This window comes from Rutidosis leptorrhynchoides, chromosome 1 (genome assembly GCF_046630445.1).
Source record: "Rutidosis leptorrhynchoides isolate AG116_Rl617_1_P2 chromosome 1, CSIRO_AGI_Rlap_v1, whole genome shotgun sequence".
Lineage (NCBI taxonomy): Eukaryota > Viridiplantae > Streptophyta > Magnoliopsida > Asterales > Asteraceae > Rutidosis > Rutidosis leptorrhynchoides.
Genome location: NC_092333.1, coordinates 461,628,779 through 461,645,381, shown reverse-complemented (window position 1 = coordinate 461,645,381; position 16,603 = coordinate 461,628,779). Strand labels below are relative to the sequence as shown.

Below are 16,603 nucleotides of genomic sequence, written 5' to 3'. Positions count from 1 at the left end.
TTATAGATTTGCATGGATGTGGTGGCTCGGGTAAGCGTGGGGACTAGTGGACTTGCGTAGTTGCTTAGAAGACGTGCTTTTGGATTTGATTAGGATTGGGTAGCGTATCCCCAATCACCAAGCTCGGTCTTCATTTTTGTGTTAAACTCATATGGTCGAAATCTCGTAATTTTGTACGAAAGTCGTAAAACGGACGATGTGGGCCCGGTGTCGTAAATGAAATGTCCCGTTCATATCGATTATAAACGTTTCATATTAATTGATTTCTTTGCGAGGTATTGACCTCTATATGAGACGATTTTCAAAGACTGCATTCGTTTTTAAAACAAATCATAACCTTTATTTTATCGTTAAAGGTTTTAAAATCATAACGTAGATTATCCAGTAATGATAATCTAAAAGATAACATTTTTCACACGATCATTACATAATGGTTTACAATAATATTACACATCGATTTAAATCTCCGAATGCAGTTTTTAAACAATATATTACAAGCATGCTGACTCCAATTCTTGTCCTTAATTAGCATGCAACAGCGGAAGCTCTTAATTTTTTTTTTTTTTTTTTTTTTGAAAAGATCGGAAGCTCTTAATAATCACCTGAGAATAAACATGCTTAAAAACGTCAACAAAAATGTTGGTGAGTTATAGGTTTAACCTATATATATCAAATTGTAATAATAGACCACAAGATTTCATTTTTCATAAACATCCATCTCATATCAGGAATTTCGCATAAACTGCATAGAGATAAAAATCATTCATATGGTGAACACCTGGTAACCGACATTAACAGAACGCGTCTAGAATATCCCCATCATTCCGGGACTCTCATCGGACATGATAAAATCGAAGTACTAATGCATCTGTAACCCGGATGGGGTTTGTTAGGCCCAATAGATATATCTTTAGGATTCTCGTCAATTAGGGTTTCTGTTCCCTAATTCTTAGATTACCAGACTAAAAAGGGTGATATTCGGTAATAATAATTCAACCATAGAATGTAGTTTCGCATACTTGTGTCTATTTTGTAAAATATTTATAAAACTGCATGTATTCTCATCCCAAAAATATTATATTTTAAAAGTGGGACTATAACTCACTTTCATAGATTCTTAATTCGTTGAGAATTTAACTTGGCCACTGATCGATTCACGAACCTATAACAAATATATACATATATATCAAAGTGTGATCGAAATATATTCACAATATGTTTTATTACGTTTTAACGATTTAAGTTTGTTAAGTTAGCAGTCCAACGTTAGTAATCTACAACTAGTTGTCCACAGTTAGATGTACAGAATTAAATCAAGATATATTATCTCGAATCAATCCACGACCCAGTGTATACAAGTCTCAGGCTCGATCACAACTCAAAGTATATATATATTATTTTGGAATCAACCTCAACCCTGTATAGCTAACTCGAACATTACTGCATATAGAGTGTCTATGGTTGTTCCCAAATAATATATATAGATGGGTCGATATGATATGTCAAAACATTGTATACGTGTCTGTGGTATTCCAAGATTACATAATATATGTTAAAATACATGTATAATACAATATAAGTTAGTTAAGTTATGATTTGTATAGATTTGTTATAAATTTCACGTAGCCACAACAAGTAAAAATATCCAATTTTGTTTTACCCATAACTTCTTCGTTTTAAATCCGTTTTGAGTGATTCAAGTTGCTATGATTTCATATTGAACTAAAATTTATGTATCTAAACAGAAAAAGTATAAGCTTATAGTCAGAAATATAAGTTACAAGTTGTTTTTGTAAGAGGTAGTCATTTCAGTCGAAAGAACGACGTCTTGATGACCATTTTGAAAAACATACTTGCACTTTAAGTTTAACCATGATTTTTGGAAATAGTTTTATGTTCATAAGAAAAATCATTTTCCTAGAAGAACAAATTTTAAATCAAAGTTTATCATAGTTTTTAATTATCTAACCCAAAACAGCCCCCGGTTTCACTACGACGGCGTATGTCCGGTTTTACGGTGTTATTCGTGTTTCCAGGTTTTAAATCATTAAGTTAGCATATCATATAGATATAGAACATGTGTTTAGTTGATTTTAAAATTCAAGTTAGAAGGATTAACTTTGTTTGCGAACAAGTTTAGAATTAACTAAACTATGTTCTAGTGATTACAAGTTATAATCTTCGAATAAGATAGTTTTATATATATGAATCGAATGATGTTATGAACATCATTACTACCTCAAGTTTAGTAGGTAAACCTACTGGAAGTGACAAGAAATTATCTAGCTTCAAAGGATCTTGGATGGCTTGAAAGTTCTTGAAGTAGAATCATGACACGAAAACAAGTTCAAGTAAGATTTCTACTCGAATTAAGATTGTTATAATTATAGAAATTGAATCAAAGTTTGAATATGAATTATACCTTGAATTAGAATGATAACCTACTGTAAATAACAGAGGTTTCTTGATCTTAGATGATTACTTGGAATGGATTAGAAAGCTTGGAAGTAAACTTGTAAACTTTAAAGTGTTTATGAAGTGTTCTTGAGTAGTTGTTTTGTATGTTGATCTAGGTTAACTAGATTGAGCTAGATTGAGCTAGATTATGAAGAAAATGATGAAGAACACTTAGAACAATAAGAGAGGAATTGAGAGAGAGTAATTTGATGCATAAAAGTTAGAATGAAAATGTTTTTATGGTTGGTGAAGAAAAACGTGATCCTACCCTTGAATATAAGGTTCCATTAGTTTGTATTTTTGTTAGATATTTTATGCTAGTTGCCAAATGATGGTTCCCACATGTTTAGGTGACTCATTAAGGCTGCTAAGAGCTGATCATTGAAGTGTATATACCAATAGTATATACATTTAGAAGTTGTGTATTGTACGAGTACGAATACGGATTGAATACGAGTAAATAGTGTACTGTAGCAAATAGTAATTTGCTGTAGTAAATAGTTTTACTGTAGCGAATAGTATTTTACTGTAGCAAATAGTATTTTACTGTAGCAAATAGTATTTTACTGTAGCAAATAGTGTTTTACTGTAGCAAATAGTGTTTTAGTTGTACATCTTTGATTTAATTGTATTTCTTCTTATATATATAAAATAAAAACTTACATCATAAAAAAATAAAATGATTATATAATTATCACAAGTTATGACGTTCGTGAATCATCAGGCAAACGGAGTGGTCAATTGTCTACATAAACTCATTTCAATTAATCAAGTCTTAACAAGTTTGATTGCTTAATATGTTGGAAACATTTATTCATGTAAATATTAATCTCATATAATATATAATCATGGAAAAGTTCGGGTCACTACAGTACCTACCCGTTAAATAAATTTCGTCCCGAAATTTTAAGCAGCTGGAGGTGTTGACACATCTTCTGGAAATAAGTGCGGGTATTTCTTCTTCATCTGATCTTCACGCTCTCAGGTGAACTCGGGTCCTCTACGAGCATTCCATCGAACCTTAACGATTGGTATTTTGTTTTGCTTAAGTCCTTTAACCTCACGATCCATTATTTCGACTGGTTCTTCAATGAATTGAAGTTTTTCATTGATTTGAATTTCGTCTAAAGGAATAGTAAGATCTTCTTTGGCTAAGCATTTCTTCATTTTCGATACGTGAAAAGTATCATGTACGCCGGCGAGTTGTTGAGGTAATTCAAGTCGGTAAGCTACTGGTCCGACACGATCTATAATTTTGAATGGTCCAATGTACCTTGGATTCAGTTTCCCTGTTTACCAAATCGAACAACATCTTTCCAAGGTGATACCTTAAGCATGACCATATCACCAATTTTAAATTCTATATCTTTTCTTTTACTGTCCGTGTAGCTCTTTTATCGACTTTGGGCGGTTTTCAACCGTTGTAGAATTTGAATGATTTTCTCGGTAGTTTCTTGGATAATTTTTGGACCCGTAATTTGTCTATCCCCCACTTCACTCCAACAAATCAGAGACCTGCACTTTTTGCGATAAAGTGCCTAAAACGGTGCCATCTCAATACTCGAGTGGTAACTGTGTTGTAGGAAAAGTCTGCTAACGGTAGATGTCGATCCCAACTGTTTCCAAAATCAATAACACATGCTCGTAGCATGTCTTCAAGGGTCTGTATCGTCCTTTCACTTTGCCCATCAGTTTGTAGATGATAGGCAGTACTCATATCTAGACGAGTCCCCAATGCTTGTTGTAATGTTTACCAAAACCTTGAGACAAATCCGCCATCCCTATCAGAGATAATAGAGATTGGTATTCCGTGTCTGGAGACAACTTCCTTCAAGTATAATCGTGCTAACTTCTTCATTTTATCATCTTCTCTCATTGGCAGAAAGTGTGCTGACTTGGTGAGACGATCGACTATTACCCAAATAGTATCATAACCACTTGCATTCCTTGGCAATTTAGTAATGAAATCCATGGTAATGTTTTCCTATTTCCATTCTGGGATTTCAGGTTGTTGAAGTAGACCTGAAGGTTTCTGATGTTCAGCTTTGACCTTAGAACACGTCAAACATTCTCCTACGTATTTAGCAATATCAGCTTTCATACCCGGCCACCAAAAGTGTTTCTTGAGATCTTTGTACATCTTCCCCGCTCCGGGATGTATTGAATATCTGGTCTTATGTGCTTCCTTAAGTACCATTTCTCTCACATCTTCAAACTTTGGTACCCAAATTCTTTCAGCCCTATATCGGGTTTCGTCTTCTCGAATATTAAGATGTTTCTCCGATCCTTTGGGTATTTCATTCTTCAAATTTCCTTCTCTTAAAACTCTCTGTTGCGCCTCTTTTATTTGAGTAGTAAGGTTAGTACGAATAATTATATTCATAGCTTTTACCCGCATAGGTTCTCTATCCTTCCTACTCAAAGCGTCGGCTACCACATTCACCTTCCTCGGGTGGTATCGAATCTCAAAGTCATAATCGTTCAATAGTTCAATCCACCTACGTTGCCTCATATTCAGCTGTTTCTGATCAAATATATGTTGGATACTTTTGTGGTCGGTATATATGATACTTTTGACCCCATATAAGTAATGTCTCCAAGTCTTTAATGCAAAAACAACCGCGCCTAATTCCAAATCATGTGTCGTATAATTCTGTTCGTGAATCTTCAATTGTCTGGACGCATAAGCAATTACTTTCGTTCGTTGCATTAATACACAATCAAGGCCTTGTTTTGAGGCGTCACAATATATCACAAAATCATCATTCCCTTCAGGCAATGACAATATAGGTGTCGTAGTTAACTTTTTCTTCAACAATTGAAACGCTTTCTCCTGCTCATCCTTCCATTCAAATTTCTTCCCTTTATGTATTAATGCAGTCAAGGGTTTTGCTATTTTGGAAAAATCTTGGATGAACCTTCTATAGTAACCAGTCAATCCTAAAAATTGGCGTATCTGCGTCGGAGTTTTCGGGGTTTCCCATTTCTCAACGGTTTCAATCTTTTCCGGATCAACTTGCATACAGTTTCTCATTCCTCAACAATTCTAGCACTTTTCTTAAATGTTCTTCGTGCTCTTGCTCATTCTTTGAGTAGATAAGGATGTCATCGATGAAAACAATAACAAACTTTTCAAGATATGGCCCACACACTCGGTTCATGAGATCCATGAACACAGCTGGTGCATTAGTCAATCCAAACGGCATAACCATAAACTCATAATGACCGTAGCGCGTCCTAAAAGCAGTCTTTGGAATATCATCTTCCTTCACCCGCATTTGATGATACCCGGAACGTAAATCGATCTTCGAATAAACCGACGAGCCTTGTAGTTGATCAAATAAGTCGTCGATTCTCGGTAGTGGATAACGGTTTTTGATGGTAAGTTTGTTCAACTCTCTGTAGTCGATACACAACCTGAATGTACCATCCTTCTTTTTGACAAACAAAACAGGAGCTCCCCACAGTGATGTACTTGGTCGAATGAAACCACGCTCTAAAAGTTCTTGCAATTGGCTCTGGAGTTCCTTCATTTCGCTGGGTGCGAGTCTGTATGGCGCACGAGCTATCGGTACAGCCCCGGGTACAAGATCTATTTGGAATTCAACGGATCGATGTGGAGGTAGTCCTGGTAATTCTTTCGGAAATACATCGGAAAATTCTTTTACAACGGGAACATCACTGATGTTCTTTTCTTCGGGTTTGACTTCCTCGATGTGTGCTAGAATGATATAGCAACCTTTTCTTATTAGTTTTTGCGCCTTCAAACTACTAATAAGATTTAACTTCGCGTTGCTCTTTTCTCCGTACACCATTAAAGGTTTTCCTTTTTCGCGTACAATGCGAATCGCATTTTTGTAACATACAACCTCTGCTCTCTCCTTTTTCAACCAGTCTAGCCAATTATCACATCAAAACTTTCTAACTCTACTGGTATCAAATTAATCTTAAATGTTTAGCCAACCAGTTTAATTTCTCGGTTTTGACATATTTTATCCGCCGTAATAAACTTACCGTTTGCTAATTCGAGTAAAAACTTATTATCCAAAGGCGTTAATGGACAACTTAATTTGGCACAAAAATCTCTACTCATATAGCTTCTATCCGCACCCGAATCACACAAAACATAAGCAGGTTTATCGTCAATAAGAAACGTATCCGTAACAAGCTTCGGGTCTTCTTGTGCTTCTATCGCATTAATGTTGAAGACTCTTCCTTGTCCTTGACCATTTTTATTTTCCTGATTTGGGCACCTAGTTTTGTAGTGGCCCTTCTTTCCGCATCCGAAACAAATAATGTTGGCAATTTCTGTTCCTTTATTCCCTGGTCCGTAAACTTCACACTTTGCCGCACTATGCCCCATTCTATTACACTTGGTACATGTTACCGAACAATAAATATCCGGATGGTACCCTTCACAACTTTTGCACGGAATTTTCTGGTTTTTGTTGCCATTGTTGTTATTGAGATGGTTGTTGTTGCGATTATTATTATTGTTAGGATGGTGGTTGTAGTGGTTGTTGTTGTTGGGATTATTGTTGTTGCGTTTGTTGTTGCGAAAATTGGTGCGATTGTAGTTGTGATTGTTGAAGCGATAGTTACTGTTTTTGTGTTGGTGATTTTTGTCACTGTTTTCTTCCCACTTCCTCTTGACTTGTTTCGTGTTGGCTTCTTCGGCCGCCTGCTCTTTAATTCTTCCCTAAATTTGATTTATGAGTTTATGAGCCATTCGACTTGCCTTTTGTATGGAGGCGGGCTCGTGTGAACTCATATCTTCTTGAATTCTTTCTGGTAACCCTTTTACAAATGCGTCGATCTTCTCTTTTTCATCTTCGAACGCTCCCGGACACAATAGGCACAATTTTGTGAATCGTCGTTCGTACGTGGTAATATCAAACCCTTTTGTTCGTAACCCTCTAAGCTCTACCTTGAGCTTATTAACCTCGTTTCTGGGACGGTACTGCTCTTTCATTAAGTGTTTGAATGTTGACCACGGTAGTGCGTAAGCAGCATCTTGTCCCACCTGCTCGAGATATGTGTTCCACCATGTTAACGCAGTACCTGTGAAGGTATGCGTAACGTACTTTACTTTGTCTTCTTCAGTGCACTTACTTATGGCAAACACCGATTCGACCTTCTCGGTCCACCGTTTCAATCCGATTGGTTCTTCGGTTCCATTGAATTCTAGAGGTTTACAGGCAGTGAATTCTTTGTAGGAGCATCCTACACGATTTCTTGTGGAATTAGTTCCACTGCTAGAACCAGAGTTATTGTTGTTATTTTGCATTATGGCCTGCACTGCGGCTATGTTTGCAGCAAAAATGGTACGGAATTCTTCTTCACTCATATTCATGGTGTGTCGAGTAGTCGGTGCCATTTCCTTCAAAAATAGCCAAAAGAAATGAGTTAATCATATAGAATATTAAGAGTAGTTAATAGTATTTCGTAGCATAATATGAACTTATTTATAAAAGCTTTTTCTTCATATTAGCGTTTTATAAATTTTAATTCGGGTATTACCTACCCGTTAAGTTCATACTTAATAGCTAAAATACAATTCAACTACTACAATTCTATATTAGAAACTTATTACAATAATATTTCACATCCAAACTTTTATACAATATTTTACAAACTTACAATACCGCTATTTTACATATAACATGAAATATAGCACACAATAACATTGATACAAGGCAATTGCAAAGACAATTCTAGTTTAACGCAAGTCTTCAGCTAAAGTAATAAAGATACGTAATTCATAGGTCCAGAAACAAGTCATGCATTCTGGTTGTACTAATATTATTTCCCATCCTTGGTTATGTGGAAGATAACCATTGTGACCGTTGGCTAGGCAGCATGTTGTAACGTCGTCAAAAGGACGAGGGTTTCGTAATGCCCAATAGCCCTGTAACAATCTAAAAACCTTGTTTCTCACCCCAACTACAGAATTCGTCACTTGTGGGAAGGTTTTATTTAAAAGTTGTAATCCGATGTTCTTTTTCTCACTTTGGTGAGAAGCGAACATCACTAACCCGTAAGCAAAACATGCTTCTTTATGTTGCATGTTAGAAGCTCTTTCTAAAGCACGAAGTCCTATGTTGGGATATGTTGAGTCAAAATAGGTTCTTAACCCGTAACGTAAAATTGCACTTGGATTCCCCGCATTTAACGCTTTAAAGAAAACACGGCGTAACTTAAGGTCTCCCGTAACGTAAAATTGCACTTGGATTCCCCATCTTTCAAAAGAAAGCCTTTTATAAACTAAGGCATGCCTGGAACATTCTTCAAATGTTCTACAAACTAATTTTGCCGTAAATAATTGTGCCGACGAATTCTGACTGAATCTAGACAAGATTTCATCAATCATATCCCCGGGTAAGTCTTCTAAAAATTTTGACTGTCTATCCTTAACATCCATTTTGTGTTTTTATACTGTAAAAATAGACGAGGGTTAGATTCATAAAAGATACTTAACAAATAATACAAGCAATTTTTAAATATATCATAAAAGCACAATCACACGATATTACATATATTACATCGCATGATTACAACTCTTTATTCCGACTCACTTGTTTCTTCTTCTTCGGACTTAGTTTGTTTCGCAAATTTCCTAGGGATATATGGTGCTCCCCTATTACGATTCGTTATTTTCACAAATGGTCTAGAAAAACCTGGTGGCTTAGATGTTCCCGGGTTATAGCTAAAACTTAAGAAATATGGGTGTTGACGGTATTTTTGATCGGGATATTTCATGTTAACTTAGAGGTCATCGGGGTTGGAATTAGGTTTCTCTATTTTGATGCCTTTTCTCTTATTATTTTCTTTTGCCTTTTCAAATTGGGTCGGGGTAATTTCTATAACATCATCGGAATCTTCATCGGGATCCGATTCATCGAAAAATTGGTAGTCTTCTCAATAGTTTGCTTCCTCGGCGGAAACACCATTGACCATTATTAATTTTGGTCCATTGGTTGAGGGTTTTCTTTTATTTACTTGTTTTTCAGTGGTTTCTAATATTTCCTCCTCCGGAACCTCTTCTTCTTCCGGTTCCTCTTCTTCCGGTTCCTCTTCTTCCGGTTCCTCTTCGAGAATTTGTGAGTCTTCCCAATATATATTCGGCTCTTCATTATTATTAGTTGTACATCTTTGATTTAATTGTATTTCTTATATATATATATATATATATATATATATATATATATATATATATATATATATATATATATATATATATATATATATATATATATATAAAATAAAAACTTACATCATAAAAAAATAAAACGATTATATAATTATCACAAGTTATGACGTTCGTGAATCATCAGGCAAACGGGGTGGTCAATTGTCTACATAAACTCATTTCAATTAATCAAGTCTTAACAAGTTTGATTGCTTAACATGTTGAAAACATTTATTCATGTAAATATTAATCTCATATAATATATAATCATGGAAAAGTTCGGGTCACTACAGTAAAGCTCGGTTTTATCGTGGAAAACTCTTAGTTTTAATTATTATAACATATTGTGAAAGTGTTTTCGTTTAAAAGTGTCGGGAAGCGGGTTTTCCGCCCGCGTAACTTTGACAAACTGATCAGGAACTTTTAGTACATTTGGACGCCGTTCAAAAGGCTTGGACGCCGTCCTGGTCTTCACAACTGGACGCCATCCAGATGCACTGTGTTATAAAATTTTTATTATGGTACATTTTTGGTCGGATAACGGGTTGGGTCGTTACAATATCCCGGCGAGTCCCTGCGATCTCGGGCAGATTTCTTCGGCCTTTTCAGGTTTTTGTCCGAAATGCTTGTCTTTTGTATTAAACATGTGTTCTTACTTTTTATGTTTAATAATGCGTTCCGATATTACCATGATAGCTTAATTAATCTGTATGTTGCCATGAAAGAAGTTTGAGTTATAGTAGTTATGTTAAATTAGTACGATTACTGTTCTAATACTGAACTAGGAAGTCTGATAGATTTGTATGCTAGCATCTTAAGGATTGACCAACCTAGGTTGTGATCAGGACTTGTCCACCTATATGAAATTAGCTACTTCATAGGATTAAGACCCCTGGTTATACTGTATATGAAGATTCTATGAACTCGGTTTGGCCGGAGTTCCCGAGAGGCATTTAATGCTCTTTTAGGACACGGAACTTAGGAATTGAGATGTGAATGACCTAGTATGCCTATTGACTGTTCCGAAGAGACTTTTTAGGAGCTGTTAAGATCTAGTTAATGCCTTCACTGTGTGACCCAAGCCTATTGCATGTTCTTGTCTGATTGTTGCCTTAGGTCTTAGTCATATCAACTGTTTAGGTACTCATTAGGTTTCTATCTGCTTTACGATCAGTATATCAACTGTGATGCTGTATAATGTTTGAATTGATATGATCTCATTAGTATGATGGAATGGTTGTTAGTTTTCATTTAAGGTTTTGCCAACTTAAACCGACGGATTCCTTCCGTTTGTGATCAGTGTTCAATCAACACGGCACGTTGTTATTCAGTTAACTAAACTGATAACGAGGGTTAGGATTAGAGCTTAACTAGCTAAATAACCTAGTACTTTACTGAGGATAACCTCCGAGGTATTGCTACCTTTCAATTATACGACCAAGTGACATACTTCTCACTGCTCAAAGAGAACTCCGAGAGTTCAGAGACAAGTAGGTATGTGTAATTAGCTCATCCAACCAGATCTACATCATTCCAAGCATAGTCTTAACATAAGCATAATTACCTTTCCCTAACTCAACACTGATATCTTGGTCAACATTTCCCTAATCTGCATACTCCGGATATCCTTCTACTTATTTACTTTTATGCACTTAGGACTTTTAGCTAAAACCAACTACTATCTTTTATCCAGGTAATTTAACTAAAAGACAATTATCCACTTGATCTTCAATTCGTTAATCCATAAAAAAACACGACACTAGGTTAACTTACACCTTCTACACCTTAGAAAGTAAAGTAAATTTATGCCTCGCACAATATAAATAAACAAAACCACTGTGTGCTACCTTGATCAACTGAATCAGACGTCCTGCGGCCTAACGACACCGCACGAATAAAATCGTCCGTTTCGGCCATATCAACCGCATAATTAAAACCGTCCGTTTTGGCCATATCATGCTACAATCTTGCCCGGTCATAACACTACCGCGAAGAAATACTTGGAATAAATATCAGGCAAAACCTTCTTGACTGATCAAGGCACTCATCCGTCACGACCTGGACGGATCCACCACACTCCCGGAACAAGCACGCTGTCCCGGAATAAGTGCACTGTCCCGGAACGAGTACTTGATCCCGGAACAAACATACAAACAAGCTGCACGACACGTTAGCCCACGAATCTAGGAAAGTTTGTTAGGATCTGCTCGTTATTCCCATGAAAGGGACAGGTGCCACGTCAATCCTTGGGGTTAGCAAAGTTTGTTACAACAATGAAAGAGACATGTGCCATGTCACCATTCCCTCATAACACCTATAAATACACGAACAAGATTATTCATTCACCAACACAGGATGCATTAATGTTACTCTACCCAAATTAATTAGAGTAACATCTCTCCAACTGATAACACGATTCCGATAAAGATTCCGTCGATTGTTTTACGCCCTTGAAATCCAAATTTCAAATCAGGGTTTTCACAATTATTGGAGTTAAAACATTCGATCTACTTTTTTTCACAAACTAAGCACTCGAATCCAAAATCTATTCGAACATTACGATTTTGGTTTGATCACTACCCATAGTGAAGTCGTGGGCTATATCAAAAGATCCCATGATAAGATTGTTATCTCCTATAACCTGTTTATCAATCTTTCAATTCAGAAACAAAATTAAGTTTGTAAATACTAAAAAGGCAAAAAAATATTGACATACTGTTGTTATGTCACAAGGCTTTGAAGATCGATGTATATAATTATGTTCTCTGATCTCATTGTTATCCCGAACTTGAAGAAAGCATTTGCTACCAGACTGAAAGAAAAATATTGAACTTACCCATGTATAGGATTATATGATACTTGTTTATCAACCATCTACTTGATACTCCATGTCTTGGCATTTGATCCCAACCACTGCATGATGACCAATAACATTTTTGTAACCGATCATAGATGATTCCCACGAATATTGGTATCTCCGACTACCGCCCCACTGTTGGAACATAGCATACATATAAAAATTAAGGCTAGAACAATCTTTAGTAGAGGTAGCAATTCAAACTCATTTGCTAGTGATGTTTAACTCGAATGGCCAAAATGAAAAAAAAAAAAAAAAAAAATAAAAAAATTTACATTAGAAAACTTACGTCTGTTATCTTCATGGCGCAACAATACAACGGTTTTAAACATTAAGGTCATCTACGACAAAAAAATCGTCATGAAACTTTAGGGCAATATTAGAGACCAATGGCGTAATTTTGTCTTATTACTTTTTAAAAGATATAACAATATTTATTATATTGTTAAATAAATACGATATGTCATCAACACTCGTTAAATACAATATGTCACTTTATTAGGGTAAATCATGTTGAATGGAATTAAGTTTTTTAAATTATACTTTATACTTTATAAGAGATGATATAGCCTATACACTTCTATAACCAACTTTTAAAAAATAAATTGCATTTCAAAGATTTTTTTTTTTAGAAATTATAGATTTATTTAATATAATCAAAAGATCAAGTAAATTCTGTTAATATATTAAATACCAACGATTGAGTAAGACATCAAAATAAAAATTTTTGAACAGTAAGATTGAAGTTACTGATAAAGACCACCAAAAGAGTTCCAACCACCCTTTCACATTCGTATCATCTGTCAAGGATGTTCCATCGAACAACTGACATATGATAAGTTATGCATGTAGTCACCCTTCGGAATCACCACTGAACAACTACCATAGGACGTGTTCAAACAGTGATGCCTCAAGAGAACTTCATAACCAACTACAAAACATATTGCATTATGAAATCCTCAAGGGAGACTCGAACTCGAGATCTCACAGACACTCAGAAGAGAGGTAACCACTCAGCTAAATCGACATGATTTAGACATTAAAATATTGATACAAACATATCTAATTCACTAACACAAAAGCAATTGAGGCTTCTATCTAACCAGGGCTTCATATAACATCCTCCTAAGATGCACCAAACTATTTGTCATAGAATAATTAAAAACAACAATATATGATACTCCGGTGTAACTAGCGTTCGTCCCTAATACTAAATACCAATAATACCATGTGATTGGGATAACACCGAGATCCGACTACATCATGAACCACGAAGATGAAGCTAATACAAAATCTTCATGTGAACAAAATGCATTGAATAGGGGTATGTTTGGCAAAACTAGTTAGTAGCTGGAGCTGGTAGGTGTTAGCTGAAAGTTGAAAACTAAAAACTGATGAGTTTTTTAAATATATTTAGGTGTTTGAAAAAGTAATTGAAGCTGTTAAAAATGGTTAAATGACAAATAGATCATATAAAATTAGATATGATATCAGATATCTTTGTAGGTGGGTGGGTTACGTGGGAAATAAAACATGGGAGGATGAGGTATTTAAGTAATTAAGAAACAAAAAACTCTTTTCGAATTCTCAAACGCGTGTGGAAATAGCTTTTAAAAAAGGAACTTTTTGTCCCCATAAAAGCTAGAAGTTCTTAAATTAAACAGAACTTTTTATTATTTAACCGTTTTAAAGAATGAAGATGATCTTCACACACCACTTTTTGATATATGTACACCTAATTACTTATGTTAGCCGTAATTATACTTACAAAAATTATATGTCCAATTCCCTATATAAATCAAAGGATATAACTATAAATTTATGAGACAAAAATGTAAATGGATCAAAAAGTGGTGTGTGTAAATCACCTCCTTTCAAAAAACTTGTTGGCAAAGATAACATAATTAAGTTTTTTTCGGCAAAAAATGATATATTAATAAAGCGATCAACAAAATGATGAACGAAGAACAATACAAGAATTGACAAAACATATAAATGATAAAACGCAACAGTGAAGATTGAAGATAACCCACTGCTTGCCTAATCGATGTCTTAGCAACCTTGAGCAAAAGGTTGCTAAGAATACTTTTGACTATAACTTAACTTGGAAGTCGAAGCTCATACGAATACTTTTGACTTGATATGACAATGTCGGAGAACTTATCTAATCAGAATGTAACTTTGAATTGCTAGTTAATGAAAAATTTATTGTCGTTTGCACTCACTAGCACGTGTTCATACATCGAGTGTTTTCAAGTTTCATTCAATAATTGGTTAAGTCACTTTCTATCTCTTGAATTGGTATAAATTGGAGATGATGAAAGTTTACCATTTTATTAACTTTATTGGCTGGCGACTTAATACCCAAGACCCCGTGTAATCCACGAGGCCACCCTGTACAACTACTACACTCATTTTCATTAAATATACACATTTACTCCAACAACTAATTACCAATATAAAATGTACACGGCTATTTTGTCACACAACCATGTCGGATTCGATTTCTAATTTGGATCCTTACAAGTTCCTCAAAATCAAACACAACCCAGATGGATCTTTAACCCGATTCGCCCCACTTCCATCCGCACAGGCAACACCACAACTCACCACCGATTCTCAACTCACTCTCTCCAAAGACATACCACTCAACCCAACCAACTCAACCTTCCTCCGCCTCTTCCGCCCCGTCTCACCGGCAACGAACCGTAAACTTCCGATCATCATCTACTTCCATGGTGGCGGCTTTATCCTATTCAGTGCCACGTCAGATCCCTTTAATCGTTCATGCTCCACCATATCTGCTCATACTCCAACCCTCATGATCTCCGTTGAGTATCGTCTCGCTCCAGAACACCGCCTACCTGCGGCGTACGATGACGCTGTGGAGGCGGTGTGCTGGTTGCGTGATCAGGCTTTAGGAATCAACGGTTGTGATGAGTGGTTAACGGAGTTTGCTGACTTCAGTCAAGTTTTTATAATGGGAAGTAGTTCGGGAGGAAATATAGTGTACAACGCGGGTCTACGTGTTCCAGATCTTGATCTCAATCCGATTAAAATCGTAGGGCTGATATTTCATCAACCTTTTTTTGGTGGGGTTGAACGTACTGGATCAGAAATTCGACATGTAAATGACCGTATTGCCCCTTTGGTAGCAACTGATTTGATGTGGTCTTTGGCACTACCTGAAGGTAGTGATAGAGATCATCCGTACTGTAACCCGATACGAGATATTGATGATATATCTCGTGACGAGAAGATTAAACGGTTACCAAGGTGTATGATTAGAGGTTACTTTGGGGACCCGTTTTATGATAAACAAATTGAGTTTGCTGATATGTTGGAGTCACGTAGTGTGGACGTGATAAGGACATTCGTTGAAGGGTTCCATGGAATAGAGGTCTTTGAGCCGCAAAAGGCACAACTGTTATATGATGATGTCAAGAACTTTGTTTCGTTGTTTGTCGAGAAAAAGTCAACATTATGAATAATAAGTTGACTGACATTAAATTGTTATTTGTCAAATTAACTAGCCATCTATCTATTTGTATAATGTCCCAAAATTTAAGATATACTCCTATCCTATCCTATTAGTTTACTATTTTGTGTTATCTAATTTTTGGGTTTTAAATGTTAAAAGTTAAAGAAACGTAAATTAATTAAGTTAAAGAAATAAGTAACTAGAGATCTAACGTTTGATGAAAAATCGTGTGTACTCTTACCAAAACAGATTAACGCAGCGGATAGTTAAAATAATAATCTTTTATTATTTTATGAACAAAATTTAACAAGATTAAATTTTCACTTATTTAATGAAACATGCACATGATTAACGATTCCAAAGATCCAACTACACCACTAATAATTGTCAAAATATGTAATTCACAAAGTGAGTAAACGATATACCTTTCTTGAAGAAACTGATTGAAAGAGAGAAACCTACGATTAAAAATATGACCGTCTCTTAGGATAGTCCACACTACACTTCAAACAACGTCAATGGATGCTAGTCCAAACTCAAGTAATAATTAATTAACATTTGATTAATATTATGAACCCAAAATAATACTCCGTATGAAACATTGTTATTTCATTTCTTA

The 16,603-nt window shown here is 35.5% G+C and overlaps 1 protein-coding gene across 1 annotated transcript; it reads left to right on the top strand.

Moving 5' to 3' along the window:
• The first annotated feature begins 14,982 nt into the window (after window positions 1–14,982).
• On the top strand, window positions 14,983–16,087 carry LOC139874298 (probable carboxylesterase 8). The gene has a single exon (XM_071861746.1). It carries the CDS (start codon window positions 14,995–14,997, stop codon window positions 15,988–15,990), a length of 996 nt encoding a protein of 331 aa, XP_071717847.1. The 5' UTR covers window positions 14,983–14,994; the 3' UTR covers window positions 15,991–16,087.
• The last annotated feature ends 516 nt before the right edge of the window (window positions 16,088–16,603 follow it).